Source organism: Lynx canadensis, chromosome B2 (genome assembly GCF_007474595.2).
Source record: "Lynx canadensis isolate LIC74 chromosome B2, mLynCan4.pri.v2, whole genome shotgun sequence".
NCBI lineage: Eukaryota > Metazoa > Chordata > Mammalia > Carnivora > Felidae > Lynx > Lynx canadensis.
Genome location: NC_044307.1, coordinates 79,107,319 through 79,123,347, shown reverse-complemented (window position 1 = coordinate 79,123,347; position 16,029 = coordinate 79,107,319). Strand labels below are relative to the sequence as shown.

The 16,029-nt window shown below is 37.9% G+C and overlaps 1 protein-coding gene across 5 annotated transcripts in view; it reads right to left on the bottom strand.

Moving 5' to 3' along the window:
- Nucleotides 1-4,846: 4,846 nt before the first annotated feature.
- The window catches only part of ORC3 (origin recognition complex subunit 3), a 62,031-nt gene continuing 50,848 nt past the window's right edge, over nucleotides 4,847-16,029 (bottom strand). For 3 of the 5 annotated variants that reach the window (XM_032593213.1, XM_030315950.2, XM_032593214.1), the window contains 7 exons: nucleotides 15,826-15,959; nucleotides 13,504-13,580; nucleotides 12,248-12,348; nucleotides 8,449-8,590; nucleotides 6,595-6,711; nucleotides 5,776-5,855; nucleotides 4,847-5,236 (listed from right to left, as the gene is read on the bottom strand). In XM_032593213.1, the coding sequence (XP_032449104.1) occupies nucleotides 5,131-5,236; nucleotides 5,776-5,855; nucleotides 6,595-6,711; nucleotides 8,449-8,590; nucleotides 12,248-12,348; nucleotides 13,504-13,580; nucleotides 15,826-15,959 (757 nt within the window). In that variant the 3' untranslated portion in view covers nucleotides 4,847-5,130. Of the gene's footprint in view, nucleotides 5,244-5,775; nucleotides 5,856-6,594; nucleotides 6,712-8,448; nucleotides 8,591-12,247; nucleotides 12,349-13,503; nucleotides 13,584-15,825; nucleotides 15,960-16,029 lie in introns of all 5 variants that reach the window. The other 2 variants (XM_030315949.2, XM_030315951.2) reach the window with 2 other exon arrangements.

Sequence of the window (16,029 nt, the reverse complement as noted above, 5' to 3'; positions counted from 1 at the left end):
AACTTCTTGGATTTACTTATAATTAGATGGATCCAGTAGTTGATTAGTCCAAATACCAACCATACTTGATCTTAGTAAGAAAGATCGTAATAGCTACCTAGGGATTCTGAATTCCCAGAGATCCCTGAAATTGCTTTTTAACAGATAGTTACAGAATTACATGTGCTAACAGTCATTCTTTTATTAAAAGGCAGTACTGGTATGTGCTGTACTTAGGTTGCTATATACAGTAATTGGTGTTAACAAGCAAATCTTCTAAAGCACCTAATAGCTTGTCCCTTGCCTGTTGCTAGACAAGGCTTTCCAATGCTCTGCTCCTGTGCTTGCCTTAGGTAAGGAGCATTAGATCCAAATACCGGTCTCACCGAAAGATGAGTCTTCTCTATTACTGCATCCATTTTCTACTAGATCATTCCCAAAAGCACACAAAATATGCTATTAAAAAAATTGAGGGTGCCTGGGTGGCTCACTTAAGCCTCAACTCTTGGTTTCAGCTCAGATCATGATCTCATGGTTTGTGAGTTCAAACCCCACATCAGGCTCTGAGCTGACAGCTCGGAACCTGTTTGGAATTCTTTCTCTCTTTCTGCCCCTCCCCTGCTCACGCTGGCACCAGCTCTCTCACTCTCAAAAATAAACATTAAAAGAAAAATCTTGATCCTGTGATCCTTCTTCCAGCTATTACCCTTTTTTCTGCTACCACCTTTACAGCAAAAGTCAAGAGTTTTCTAGTTTTACTCCCTTTTCACCAACTTCTATTAGGAAAATTTCATAGAAAGTGACCAACTTAATGTGAAAAATTACCTTGTCATAGTTCTTTCATGTGTGTTTTTAACTTTCAAAGAACACATACATGATTTATCTCCTAAGAATAAGATGGTTCTTCTATACAGAACTTTAATCCCATTGTTCTACTTAAAATACTTCCCTAATTTAACACGCGGGCCATAGTTAGATTTTCCTATTAGTTCCCCAAAGATCGTTTGCAGCTTTTTTTTCTCCCTAAAGCAGGATTAAATCAAGATTGTGACTTTCTGGAACAACTAGACCTGTTGTCTTCTTGACTGTTTCTTCATAGTGTCATTTAATTTAACCTTTTGTATCACTTTGAACTGTAAACTGGACGCTAGGTCTAAAGTAATTAAAGTTTATTTAGGGAGGGGGAGGGGGAGAGGGGGCAGAGAGAGAGGGAACGGAATCCCAAGCAGACTCCACACTGGCTACATGGATCCCAACGCAGAGCTTGAACCCATGAACTGTGAGATCATGACCTGAGTGAAACCATGAACTGGAAGCTTAACCAATTGAGCCACTCTGGCGTCCCTAAAGTTTTTATTTAATACAAGATGCTGCTGTAGTGTTCATGTTACATCACACAATGTATGGCTGGCTTTCCCAGGACTAGTGAGAAGTCTGGACATTTTGTTAGGTCATTTGATACAGGATGCCTGTCAGACTTTTCTCCACTACTCTATTTAAACTACCAGTGATTTCCACAGTGCTAAATCTAATCAACATTTGACCTTGAAAAGTGTTTCAGTTGGTTCTACATAACTTTTTTCTTGTTCCCTGCTGGCTCAGTCTTCATTTTTCTAAATGTTAAAACATATATGCCCCAGGATTTAACCTTGGGCTCCTTGCCACCTCTGTTCATACTCAGTTTGGTGACATCTAATCCTAAAGACATAAGATTGTATTAACCTCTTGCATTCCTAGGTAGCCCAGACAGTTAAGCATCTCTTAGTTTTGGCTCAGGTCATGATCTCACAGTTCGTGAGTCTGAGCCCCACATCACAAGTGCAGAGCTTGCTTGGGATTCTCTCTCCCTCTCTCTCTGCCCTTCCTCTGCTCACACTCTCTCCCTCTCCCTCAAAATAAACTTTAAAGAAACTTATTTGCCTTGATAGAAGTAGGAAATTATGTTAAAAAATATTATATTCTTAGTCTATGGAGGCATTTCCACTTGGATGTTTAATAGAGGTCTCAAAACTTATGTCTAAAACCAAACTCCTTATTTTTGCCTCTCAAACTTTTCCTCCAAATCATCATTCCCAGTCAGTTAATGGCATCTCTATTCTAGTTTCTCAGCCAAAAAACAGTCCATCTAGTAGTCTTGGTTCCGTCTCCAGTCTCACCATCTCTTCCTTAGTGATTGCCCAATTGTGGTCTTGTGGTTTTTGTTTTGCTTCATCTGTGTCTCCTTACCACCTCTCCCAGTCTCCTATAGCAGTCACAGTGATCATTTAAAGATCTAAATCTTTTACTTAGATGGCTTCCTACCCTAAGTAAAAGTCAAAGACTTTTACAGTGGTCTACAGGGCCCTAAATTACATGCATTCTACCCCACCTTCCTTAATTCTGGTCTCTTGCCTGCTCACCCTGCCTATCCCACATTGGCTGCCTCCTGATCCTCCCATGTAGTTTGTATACTCCTGCTGTTCTCTGCCAACAGTGCACGTCTATAAAACTTCAGGGGTAAATCTTTTACCAACTTGTTCAAAAACTCCTCTCAGTGAGACCTGCCGTGACTACTATTTAAAATTGCAGCTTGATATCCTGGTTTTGTTGTTTCCTTTTTTTTTCTGTAACACATAACTATATAATTATCTGTTCTTCTGTTAGAGGGCAGTGAGGGCAAAGATCTTTGTTCAGTGAAGTATCACAGTGCCTGGAACAGTGCCTAGAGTATGGTATGTACTCAGTAAACAGTTTTTTAATGAATTTCAAACTACTACAGGGTTTGCAGAGTAGTATTTCATTGAACAAAGATGTAATGAATCAGAATATCCCACTTTGGTATTTTGGTTTTACTATATTAAGAAATGGACACAGAACTGAGGTGACACTTAATGCTCCAGAAATCCCACTAATGAGCTTCATGAGCTTTAATTTCATAGCTTTTTTGGATATTCACTATAAAAACAGTTTCCGTCTTGCTACTCTGACCTATTCTTTAAAGTAGGTAATAAGAAAAGTGGTTCAGTGCATGATACGCATTCAGGTAGCATGAATTCAACTAAATGCCCAACAAAAGAAAAACGAAAGCAGGGCTACGACTTCTCAGGGTGCCTCAGAGGTAAGCCTGTCTGTATGAGGCCAGTTCCTCTGTACCTTACAGTATAATAAGCAATTTGCTCTGAGTGTCCTTGAAATTCATAATTTCTAAACATAATTTTCTCTGGTGCTCACTGGCACCATTTGAAAGCTGGAGGAAATCACATTGTAGATATTGATGGTGTCTTCATATTAACAAGACATGGGATATTGGAAAACTCTTCCCATTGTCAACTGCCTCGCTTAAATAGGCAATAGGTGGAAAATCCTCAAAATTATCCATACATTCCCCTTCCTTAGATTTTACCAACTGTTACCAAAAATGAAACACATGGTGAAGGCACATTTGACTGGAGGGGAATGAAAAAAAAATACTGAGCTAGTTGCTGTGAAGGTAAGTCATGGAGACTTCACAGAATAGGAATTTATTCTTTGCTCTAATCATATGCATTTGACAGAGGCTCTGCCTTTATGGATTCCAAAGTGTCAAATGCCTCTGTGTGTCCAGTTTCTTCCTTATGGTGGTGCTGTTTGTGTCTGCATATCACAAATTCCTTAATTTCCACGTTGATAGCTCTTTGTGCACATATGTACATGTGTTTACCACTCCATGAGAAATCCTGGCATCTTTAAGATGATGAGAAGACATTTACCTCAGAGTAATGCTACTCTGATAATTGTCTTTCTAACAGCTCTACAGGGCTAAATGTTTTCTGTTCTGGCATGCATTTGATTTTATTTCTGGTACCTTGGGATTTCCCTTTGTTTTAGAGCCTGGCAACATTTTGACAATTTGTTTTTGAGATCTAGTGCATCTAACATTTTTGTTTTTGGAGCAGAAAGAGGGGGAAGGGAGCAGTTACCCAATAATGTCATTTCAGCCCATCATGTTGAGAGGACAAAGATACTCTATACTATATGACATGTCTTTACACACTCCAGGATTGAGGTTTAAGCTATCCATTAAATTTCTTTATATTAGGGACACCTGGGTGGCTCAGTCAGTTAAGTGTCCGACTCTTGATTTTAGCTCAGGTCATGATCTCCTGCTTCAGGAGATGGAGCCCCACATCAGCCTTGCTGACAGCACGCAGCCTGCTTAGGATTCTCCCTCTCTGTGCCCCTCTCCCCGCTTGTGTGCACGTGTGTGCTCTCTCTCAAATAACATTAAAAAAAAGTCTTTATGTTAAAATTTAATTACTTCTACATTCAAGTTGACTTCAGCACACACAAAAAAGGCCTATAATTACATAGTTTGTACTAAGGTTTGTGAAACAAGCGAGTTTCTACTGAATTTGATTTTTTTCCCCCTTGTGGTCATATCTTCATGGTAATTTTGGTAAGTGAATACTCTTAAAGATATGTCCCAGAACTCTCATGGGAGTAGAACATTAAATAATGAACTTGGGGTAGCTTTGTTTCACTGTCTTGAGTTCTTGTTATGGAAGAGATCCAGATGTCATTCTATTTGGACTTTACTTTCCTCAGTTGGATATCCTAAGATTGAGATGTGATTTGTAAAGATCTTACAGGCTCTACAACTCCATGATGGGTCATTCTAAAGTAGAATATTTACTGTATTTAAGCATAAAGCCAAAGAGCTTGGGATTTAAAATTTTTTTCAGACTAAAGGAAATGGGGCAGCAGAGGCAGTTTTAGAACCTCTAGTCACTAGGAGAAATAAACCTGTAGAATATTCATTTTACTTACTACACAATTTACTAAAGGGAGGAATGCCAGTTCAAGAAACTGAGGGAGCAGTAATGAGTACTATTAAACAAACTGCAAAGGATTTATACTCCTGGATAAAGGAATTTATTACATTTATAAACTATGTGTGCGCAAGAACATTTATAATTTAGAAATGACTGAAAACTGCAGGGATAATGTGCGAGACGTTTTAGTTAAAATGTAAGCATATCATTTGTTGGATTCTAAAGTACTCCAAAGGTATTTTGATATGTTCCTGTTTGGGGTGAGCAGTCTATTTGTGGTGAAGCATCACACAAGGATTATACATTTCTCGCCAACAGTCTCATGGTGGTTTATAAATATGACTCGTGTCCTTTTTGCTTTCTAGCAGCCTCCCCATGTTAGCCTTGCCACATGGTCAGTCTTCTGTTTGGTAGGTTTTATAAATCCTAAAAGTTCTAGTTCGGAAACAGCTCTAATAAATCGAGCACTGGAGGCTGCGGCTAAGGAAATTTGCCATATTTTTTGACAAAAAGGTTAAAATCTCAATGTTAAAACATCAGTTGTTAAACTGAAGTAAAGTTCAAATATCTATTCCTAAATTAAACCGTAACCCTTACTGGAAAACATCAAATGTAATCAGAATCCACTGTCGACAAGACATGAATGGTAAAGTGCTTAAAGCTTACCTAATTCTAATTTTTCTTAGTCTGAAAATTGCTTCCCCTTCAACTTCTAATAGTACATCATCAATCACCTTAGAAAAACAGAATTACAATGACAGTTATGGGACATTTTTGCTAAATTCGGGAGTATGACCTTAATACAAGTTTGGGATTTGGTCTCATTTTAAACTTGGAATAAGTGTTTAGAAACAAGTTATTCTGGGATGGTATGGTTAATATTAACAAGAAATAATGTTGTCTGGGGCACATCTTTATAAATCTCTAAAATACGTCTGGAGAAACTATAGGCTTATACGCCATGTAAACCTGGACATTGTAGAACTGGTTTTTTAAAAAAGGATACTGGATAATTTCATTCCTTTCTTCTGAGGTTATAGAATTTGCATCCATTTTTTCAGCAGCTGTCACAACTGTTGCAAAAGCCTTTTGAGAGACAAGACAGAAGAAAATAAAAATCTCTATCACTGCCAAGTATCTTTTATTGCATTTGATGACTGTATGAAGCCAGGTCAAGTACTGCTGCTGATAGCTGGCACATTTTTAAAATATTGCACCAAATTTCAGATTCTTAAAACTAATCTTCTTAGAAGGTGCCAATCATGCATATTTTTAAATGGTGACATCTGTTAAATAGGGCCTCTGACAGAGTTAACTTTGTAATGTTCTTCTGAGGATGGAAAGAAGTTATTTATCTTAGTAACAACACAGTCGTCGGTTGCCTTGCCAAGCATTCCTTGTACTTCCTGATTGCTACATCTGTTGTATAGCTATTCCAATATTTTTTTTGTTTTATGTGATAAGGGAAACACTAGTTAATAATACACTTCTGTGGAATAACAGAACCAACCTAAACTGTTTAGCTCCTGCTTACTGTTAACTGTAGGGGTAGGTCACATACTTATTTTGACCTGGCACACTCACAAAATTCACTCGGTTGAGGTGTGGAATCAGAGTGCACGGGACTTGGAGTGGGACCGTTGAATGACCTGCTTATCTGGAGGAGATTTTGCAATATGAGGGGATTTACACTTTCCAAACAAAAGAACAGGGCATTAAAAAAAATGAAAGATGAGTTCCAAAGTACCAAAAGTATTAAAACCCCAGGAGAATGGTCACGGATGGCGAGGCAAATATACAGCTTGCTCTTTTCCCCCTGACCTACCTCTGACCAGTCCACAAGGTTGATTAGCCTGCTACACTCGAGGTGCAGTTTATATGCTATGCAGATGTCCGGGGCGACATTTGGAATGCAGCCTTCTTCACTTTTCAGTGCTTCATTCTAAAAACAACAGTAAACTAAGATGTCTGCCTTTTAGAAATGATTAGGAACGCAAGCAGCCATTAATGAACCCTCAAACTAAATTCAGTAAGCCAGTACATGGAGTCTTTGGTTTCCTTTATTTAGTGAGCTGCATTTACTAACAGTTACTTAGCTCTTGTTTTGGATTAGATCTTCATCATCATCCCCTTACCTCCTAGTCACTGGAAGAATAATCAGGATCAGAAAACAAGTGTATTTTTCATTTTAATCCAATTATTAATTTTTCAATTTTAATCATACATTATTATTTTCAGAGACCCTAATGCATTTCTATTTTCCATAAAAAGTTTATGGACTTTCTTGGGATTTTCAATAAAATGCCACTTCTAACACTTGTAATTATAGCAATAATTATTCTCTATTAATACCAACATACCACTACCAGAGTTGTAAAAGTTACTTCTCAAAAAGCTGTCAAACGCTGCAGATCCTAACTAACTCCTACAAAAACCATCTTTTTTAACTTGTTTGAAATCTATAGTTCTTACTGAGACAATCTCTCACACATACATACACATGGAGGTTGTAATATATCCTCCCCAAAGACTCTTAAAATCATACCAGATCTCTACTGTGACCTACCACTGAAGAGAAATTTTAATTTGTGTTTTATGTAGTAAAAATATTTTGTGCTTTAAATATGAAATATTCAAGCTCCCCACTACCACCATCATTGAAAACCACTGATTTCTATCTTCCTACTCAGTATTCTCTTGTAATGCTTAGCATGCTAGCTTGAGTGCCATTTTGGAATAGAAAACCAGTAAAGTGGAACATTCTTCATAGATTTTTATGGAATCATTTCTTAAATATCTTTTGGGCCAAGATTTCTAGGTGTTTAGCTGAGTTCAAAACAAATGAATGTATTAGCAAATTGCCAACAGATTATTTCATGTATACATAAACTTACTGAAATGTTTAAAATGATGGCTTCATCTGAAGTTTTTAAAACTCTGAACTGTACTGAACTCTGTTTAAAAAACAGCTTTTTTTTTTTTTTTTTAAAGTTTCTTTTGTGAGAGAGCATGTGTTCGAGCAGGGGAGCAGCAGAGAGAGAGAGAATCCCAAGCAGGCTCCGTGCTGTCAGTGCAGAGCCCAACGCAGGGCTTGATCCCACAAACTGTGACATCATGATCTCAGCAGATGTCAAGAGTCAGATGCTCAACCAACTGTGCCATTCAGGTGCCCCAAGAAAAGCTTCTTGGAGCTAGCAAATATGTCTGGGTTTTAGGAGTTTCATCCCTGCCAGATTATTGGCCATCCTCTACACTCAGCTCTTGAGATACTCTCTCGGAGTAGATCTTTCTTTGATTGAAAATCCCAAACTATTTATTTCTTATAACAGAAACAATCTGGATCTTTTAAATACTGTTTGATCCATGATCTGATGTTATGTCTGTAGGAAACATTTATTTTCACAAGAGTAGTAGCATTATACTCTGGTGTCTTCATGCCTGTGATCTGGCATTTTACCACATGAAGGGGAAGATAATTACACACAATCGAAAGTTGGCAGCATTATTCACTGGCTTAGAAAATGCCCTCTAAAGTCTAAAGAATTTTTTTACACCTAAAAGAGGTATAATCCTGCGCTACCAACTCCCCATTTATTAGGACTGCAAATTTACAATATTTTTGTGGTAAATGAAGCCTGGGTCTGAATCAAACTTTCAGAGTAACAAATAGGCTTTTTACCTTGAGATAATAATAAGGATTGTTGAGTGCAGTGTGGAGGGCGATTCTGGGAGCAGCATTCAGGTGCGCACGCAGGGTGTGGGCGGCACTGAAGTACATCACCTCGTGCAGAGGCTGTGTCTCTGGAGGCAGAAGGTATTCTCTGAAACAGCCAAAGGGAGATAGGTATCTGGTTTTAGATAAGCACAGGTTTATTTTCAGTGTAACATTTTGTCAGTCCTCTGGAAGACTGAGCAACTTACTTAAAAAGCAAAATCAAGAACCAAAAACAAATGAAACAAAAGCCAAATATAATAGTACAGGTTTACTCAGAATTATACCTTTTTCATACAATATTTTTTAAAACTTTCAGACTCATTAGAGTTTAAGAAACTGTATTTCAGTTCTGATTTAAACCTTTAGGAACAAATGTACCTAAGTTACATTTCTGCTCAAAAGCTTTATGATACCTTACAGTATTAAAGAATACTTTCTTGAAGTAATTGTTGAGAAAATCAAGATAGCTACACTCCTTACCACAGCAGACCTGTAACTCCTGGCAGGGTTTACAACACGGGCCTCAGACAGACCTGGATTTTAGAAGTTAGGAAATTCTTTTGGGAACATGGAAAATTTTTTGAAGTTTCATAGAAATGATATGTGGGAGGTTTTTATATGTTAGAATTAAATTTTACTTTCGAAGACAGAAAAGGCTAAATTTTAGCTTCAGAATATTAGAAAACAAGCCAACTGTTCATCACTAAAATTTCAATTAGAAAAACCACTGAAACTTGTGTTTTTTCTCTTATTTATGAGCTAGATGCCAAACCAATTTTAATGAAATTTGAACTTAGGAAATAAAGCATTAAAAAGTTCACTTTCAATGTCTAATGAGCCTATCAGCTTGCCCTGACAGTGACATCACTCTTGAGTGGCCTGGAGGGTAGCAAATTGGAAGGGAGAAACCTTGGCAAACACAACGCAAGGGTAAGAGTAGTAAGTTACTAACTTGTTTAAAGTAGTTCATTCACATGCCTTCATAAAGATTCAGGGGACTTAGTCCTGTCCTGGGCTTTAAATATTTTAGCAACATGACAGATTTGTGTCAGTTCACCAAGTTGCAGGTAGAAAAAGCAGCTGCCTCAGCCTCGCCACCAGAGAAATTACCCTCTTCTTCCCCGTGTCCTGGCTGTCTCCCCTCTTGGGACAAAATCCCTCTACACCTGCTCTACCTGTGTGGTCAGTAGCTTTAAGGAAAAGAGGACATGGAGGTATTAACCATGCACATCACCTCTCCTCATCTTAAGAAAGCTCCTGGCCCCCTGCTCATTCCACTTGTAGATGCTGCTCCTTCCCCAGAGTTCATCAGAAGAAAACCCACTGGCAAAGTCTAGGATTTTGAATTGGCGCTAAGGATCAGCATTCTGTACCTTAAGTACTGCTAACCTCTTACTCAAGGTTAAATTAGCTGTAGCCTCTGGCACAGGTTTTGTAACATCAACTGCCTCCCTAGCTGGCTGGCTACCCAGTTTGTAATCAGCTCTTCCTGCACCAACCTCAGGCTGTCTCTCCCCAATCATTATAATGACTGTCATTAAAAGACCCTGTTGGAAGTCCCTGCTATGAAGTAAGGACTGGAAATCAAACAAGGCAACCAGACAGAGTCAGTTTCAGAAAAAAACTATTATCTCACATTTTTCATTTTTACTCCTCTCCCTTTTTAACATCTTTATATTTATTTAATGTTTAGAAATTCAGGTAATTCCCAAGGCAAAAGGCCTATGTGGATACCCTCAAAGAACCTCCATCAGAGGCAAAATAAAATATATGCCTGTATTTTGTTTACACTGGGCTGCTACATTAGTTGAACAACAACGTGACAAAACATCATCACACATTAGGATTTCTGTCCAACTGCAAATGTGGAGATTAGCATAGAAGCATACTTCTGCAGCTTATTTGCTGGGAGAAGCAGAGGTCACAAACAAAAGAGGTGGTTTTGTGGGAACTGATAGGACCACTTAGTGTCAACAAGGGCTACAAAGTTGAAGTTTGTATTCTGGTGAAAACAGTAACTTAGAAAGTAGTACTTATAATTCTCAGTAGTTTCATCAAGAGCTGCTCAAGGTAAACTGAGAACCCTATCTCTCAAAGTCTATTGTTTATATTTATCTTTAACAAACATCTTTTCTCCAGGACTCCAAACTCTGTTCAAACATCTGTGATGTGGTCTCCTTGGAGACTATGGAGAAATGGAGAGGGACTTTTGATGGATGTCAGTAGATTAGGACTGTGTGACTATCCAGAAGTCCTAGCTTCACTCTGGGTGCCACATGACTCCTCAGGTCCCTTTTAGTTCTAACATGCTACAATCCTAATCTCTTCCTGCCTGGGATAGTCAATTTTGATAAAGACAGTAAATCCTAGTATGGATAATTTTGTGATTTCACAACACAGCACAATTCAATCATGCTCAACTTTATTTCGGTAACCGCTCAGAAAGGTAAAAAGTCAGACATAATTAGGTCAAAGATCACAAAAGAGGAATAGCTGTTTGATTTCAAAGCCTACAATTTGGGATTTGTAGGAACTCAGAAAGGAACCTGGCACTTAGCCTACAATTATGTTAAAATACACTACATTTTTTAGCAATAACAATGGCCACAGGTTGGTAAAGGAAAGGAGCCAGAAACCTGGGGCAAAAACTACAGAACAGGAAAGCCCAGTAGCGCAAGGTTAACAGGAGGGCAAGGTTAACTAAAGTTCTAAAAGGTCAATTCCGGCCAGCAGGTCAATTCGACGTTGCATTGCATCACTTTTACATGACACATTTCTTACTTTAACCTACCTTTTGTCACACTTGGTTGATCATTTGGACCTCTTGCATGACATTAGCAATTTCTCCCTAATGATTAGCAACAATGGCTCCCACACTGTCCTGGAAAATGGAACTTTTCACTTTGAAGAAGGACAGGTCATTTATCAGAAAACTACTCTGCCTTCAGTAACTGAGCTGTTCTTTTTGGCACTTGATTATATTCAGTGCCTAGCCTGCTGTTTGAACTGCCATTAAAATACAGAATAAGCAATGATAAATAACAGCTTTTTCCTATTTTTTAACTATTAAATCATTTTAGTTTTCACACTTCTATTTTTTTTTTTCCCCTTATAGCATGTCCCAATTGCCTGAAAGGTGGCTTAGGTGGGAAATCCTACATAGCTACATAAAATTGGCTTTTGGGAAATCTATGAATCAGAATGATCTGGGTTTCCCAAAAAGAAATAATCTTAAAATATAGGCTAATGGACTTCTAAATTACATTTCTCAACATGAATCTAGTGCTGATAATAAGTTGCACTAGTATTCTTTAGAATTAGAAGCGCCTTACTCTGGATAAAAGAGGGCATTATGGCTAGCTGGCTGTGTCTTCTGGGCTTGGCCTAGACCCATCATACTCCCAGCACAGGCAGAGCAAGGATACAGTGCAATGCAAATATTCTGTTGTTAGGGTAAAAAACACTCAGCTTTCTATTTTCACACCCCACTCCTCCAACCCCAGCCTAATGAACTAGATAGATCAAATTTAAATCTGTGTTCTTGAACTGGCAGTAAAGGAATGAACTAGTCAGGTCCTTTGATGAGACATCTTAATAAGGATGGAAAATGAATCAAAATTACAATTCTAAGCTAGATGAAGGGGCCTGAAAAGCATAAAGCCTAATCTAGGAGAAAGTGCCCTGGATTGGCTATGGACAGCTATCACCCCAGTGTTATTGGGAAAATAGCCTGATTTTTAGCTCTTAAGAGCAACAGACTCACCTCACCAGACTGTCAATGAAGTTGACAACTTTTTCTCTGAGTGCTTCAAACCTGGTCTGCTTCTTACTGGTTCTTCTTAATTCCTTCATTTCCAATAAGGACTATGGATGAAAGAACATATTTTTTCTGGTGATTCTGCAACAGAAAACTCAGAGGGGAGCTCTAGGTCCACAGACAGAATGTGCACAGAAAGAGCAAGATCAATGCGGGTTGCATTTATTTTTTATTTTTTATTTTTAAGGTCTGCAAAGAATCTCTCCTCCTAAGTGTTTTGCTTCAAATATATATCAAGTTTATTTCAGAGAAAAAGAAAAAGAGCAGTTCACTTCATTGCTATTATACGGTAGAGTGCTCACAATCCACAACCCATTGGTTCATTTAAGAAAAGGATTTATATGGGGTGAGCCTGGGTGTCAGTCGGTTAAGCAGCCGACTTTGGCCCCCATGGTTTATGGGTTCGAGCTCCACATCAGGCTCTGCGCTGACAGCTCAGAGCCTGGAGCCTGCTTCAGATTCTGTGTCTCCCTCTCTCTCTGCACCCTTCCCTAGCTTGTGCATGTGCGCTCACTCTCTCCCTCCCCCGCCTAAATAAATAAATAAATAAATAAATAAATAAATTTAAAAAAATTTTTCTTAAAAAAGAAAAGGACTTATAAGTACAAGGAAAAAAATCCTTACACTTTGGCCATGAGAATAAATTCAATGTGTTCTGCCTTGCTTTGATTGAAAGTTTACATTTATCATAACTTGGTATCATGATACAAAGAATGTTCTTTACTTTGACAACCAAGATCCTAAAGTTAGAATTAACTGACAAAGATTATGTTGGGTGTACTGTGGCTCAGTTCCTGCTCTCTACTGAATATGCATTAAAAAGTCAAGTCCCTAAAATTAATGGGTTAGGTTCTTATGGATTTCTGTTTGATCAAACAAAAAGTCAAATGCATCAGATAAATAATCAGATACCTTTTTGCAACAAATGTTCCCATTTTTTCCTTACTGCTGGTTAATTCCTATTCTAAGCCTGAAGGAACAGTTTCCACCTATGTTGGCTAGTAAATTCCAGACTTTGTAAATAGAGAATGAGGATGGCAGTGGATCAGATAAACAGGATGTTCAATTTATAAGTGTGTTACAAAATCTGCTTTGTTCCTGATTGTGGATGAAAAATAAAAACAAAAACACAGGCAGAGCTAATCTAGAGCACACACTAAAAAAAAGGAGTGTTGCAAGATGCAGTTGGAAGGAAAATTTACCTTCTGAAGATGATAAAGGTCTGTCTTCTGAAGCCCCTTTGACTGTAGCCCTGAAGTATCTTCTTCTTCTTTGGCTTCTGCTTTTTAATGTAAAACCAATATACAGCAACTAGGGTAAATCCATTCCAGTCAAAAGAACAAATATTTCTAGAACTCCACGGGAAATAAAGTCCACCAAAGGGAACAGAAAACTGTAGCTGGTGAAAGGTGTAGTTGTGCTTCTGGAGAGCATGAGGCTCTAAAACAACCCTCTTCCTAGTGTAAGGCAGGTTTTAGGAATTTCACATTCACATGGCTTATTTGGACTAAATCTAAGACAAGAGGATGTGGCTGCAGAATCTGCACTGTTCTAAAAGAATAAATTTCTTCTTAGCTATGGATAATTCTTCATTCAAGAAAAATATAATTTAAGGTTAAATATCTAATAAATTCTTTGTGCCATTTCATTAGCATGTAGCAGAGCCTTGAAAACCTGATCTGACACTGTGACCCTACAAATGTAATTTTAAACGCAGACTATAAAACATAGTTAAGGAACCAGAGGTAGCATATAGTCAAATATCTCTACTTGTCTAATGTGTGTGTGTGTTGGGGAGGGGGGGGTGTTAATTTTACTTTATTATTAACAGAGTATCACTTCTGAGAATAGACAATACAGATATTTCTTTACAGTGGTTTTACTTCAACTCATAAAATTCTTTATCTTCAGAATGTTAATCATCTTAATCTCCAAACTTCCCATTGCAAAAAGCTGCATTCCTTTATTATTTAGTATATCACAATTTATTTCACCAGCTTATGTTAATTGTTATAATATCAAGTTTTATTTTACAAAATAAAAACTGAGTCCAATTTTTTAAAAGATTGAAATTTACCTACTTATATATATTAAGTCTTTTACCTTATTTATGTCCTTAAGGGTGGCCCTCACTGTTCCAATAACCACAGTTAAGGGGCATTTAAATTATGAATGAATGAACAAAAGCAATGAGCTGGCTTATGAGAGGGGAGCTGGAGCCCGGGTGCTAGCACTAGCTAGCTGTGGGATCTGGATGAAGTACATTCTCTTCCTGGGCTTTAGTCTGTTTGTAACTGAACTCAATGATTTCTACACTAATCTCCAGTCCTTTAAAATATGATTTGAAAAATGGTTCAGCTCATGCTACAGTGCAAAAGAGCAATGCCTACACACAGCCTGAAGCGAACCCTCTTAGTACTGTACTTCCTCGTGCTGGTTGCTCATGTCGCTCCAGCCAAGGAAACTTTCTCTTCATCTTCCACTGACCTAGCATGGCAGCTGTGGACAGATATGGAGGGATCTCAGCAAAAGCAGTTTCCTTTAATCCAAAGGATTTTCAAGACAAAGGAACACTTGCCAAACGTAGAAAGGATTGACAGACATTCCAAGTGTGAAGTATTTTCATCATGCCACGTCCAATCTATGTGCTTACATACCACGCTGCCTCATTCCCTCAACCTCCCAAAGTAAAATTTCCCTAAATAGGGGAAAATAAAGGGTCCATACTCTTTTTGTTTGTTTTACCAAAAGAATACCATACTTTAGTGCTAGAACGAGAGCAAGAGAAGAGCCCATGAAAAGTTAACGATCAGTATCAATCCATGGTGCCCCTGGAAAACACAGAGAAGTCCTGCTGCATCATAACATGGCTACTTATACAAAATAGGCATCGCAGCATTCAGCAAATATAAATGACCGTGTGGCGGTCAGGCAAAATCAAGGAAATTACAACACTTCAACATGGGAATGCCAGGCTGCCTCAGTTCATTTAGGACTGAAAGATTATAGCTTTTATAAATCAGATTAAAGCAAACCTCATGCATATTTTGGTAATCAGCATACCAATGAGCCTCATTTTTGTGAAAGTGGTTCACAGCTATTAATTCTTCAGGCTTACAAATGATTTATGCAGTGTTTTTGAAATCTAAAAGAACTTGATGAAATGCTTAAGAAAAAACATCTAAAAGGAGTCCTTAATTATGATGCCCTGCTACTCTCTCCAATCTTTTTGATTTCTTTTTTTTTTTTTTTTAAGGTAAATGTAAGTCCTCTAAGCTGTCCATCTGGAAAGAATTTTTTTTCCTGACCATTTGATGATCTTCATTGTTCAAACCAAATCTGGAAGAGAACCACTTGTCTTATTTGTGATTGTCAGGATATGATATTCTGAGGGTTGGTATGCTGACTGCCCATGAACTACTTTATCTCTTTATCTCTCAAACATCAGAAAATGGGGTTTTCCATGTTATTTTATTTAGTTAAATTTCATAGCCAGTACAATTGGCAAGATGCTATATTCTCACCATCAAGACTCTGAAACTGGGCCAGAAACTCCTCTATTCTCTTTGCTGTGCTCCCAAGCTGCTTTTCAGAAGAGGACTTAAAAACCTTGAAACATTTCTGAAGTATGGTCATCAGTTCATCCTTTGCCAACATCCTAGAATATAATCAGTGACAGGAGACATACTGTAATGGGAAAATTAATATACTTAACACTCTGTATATTA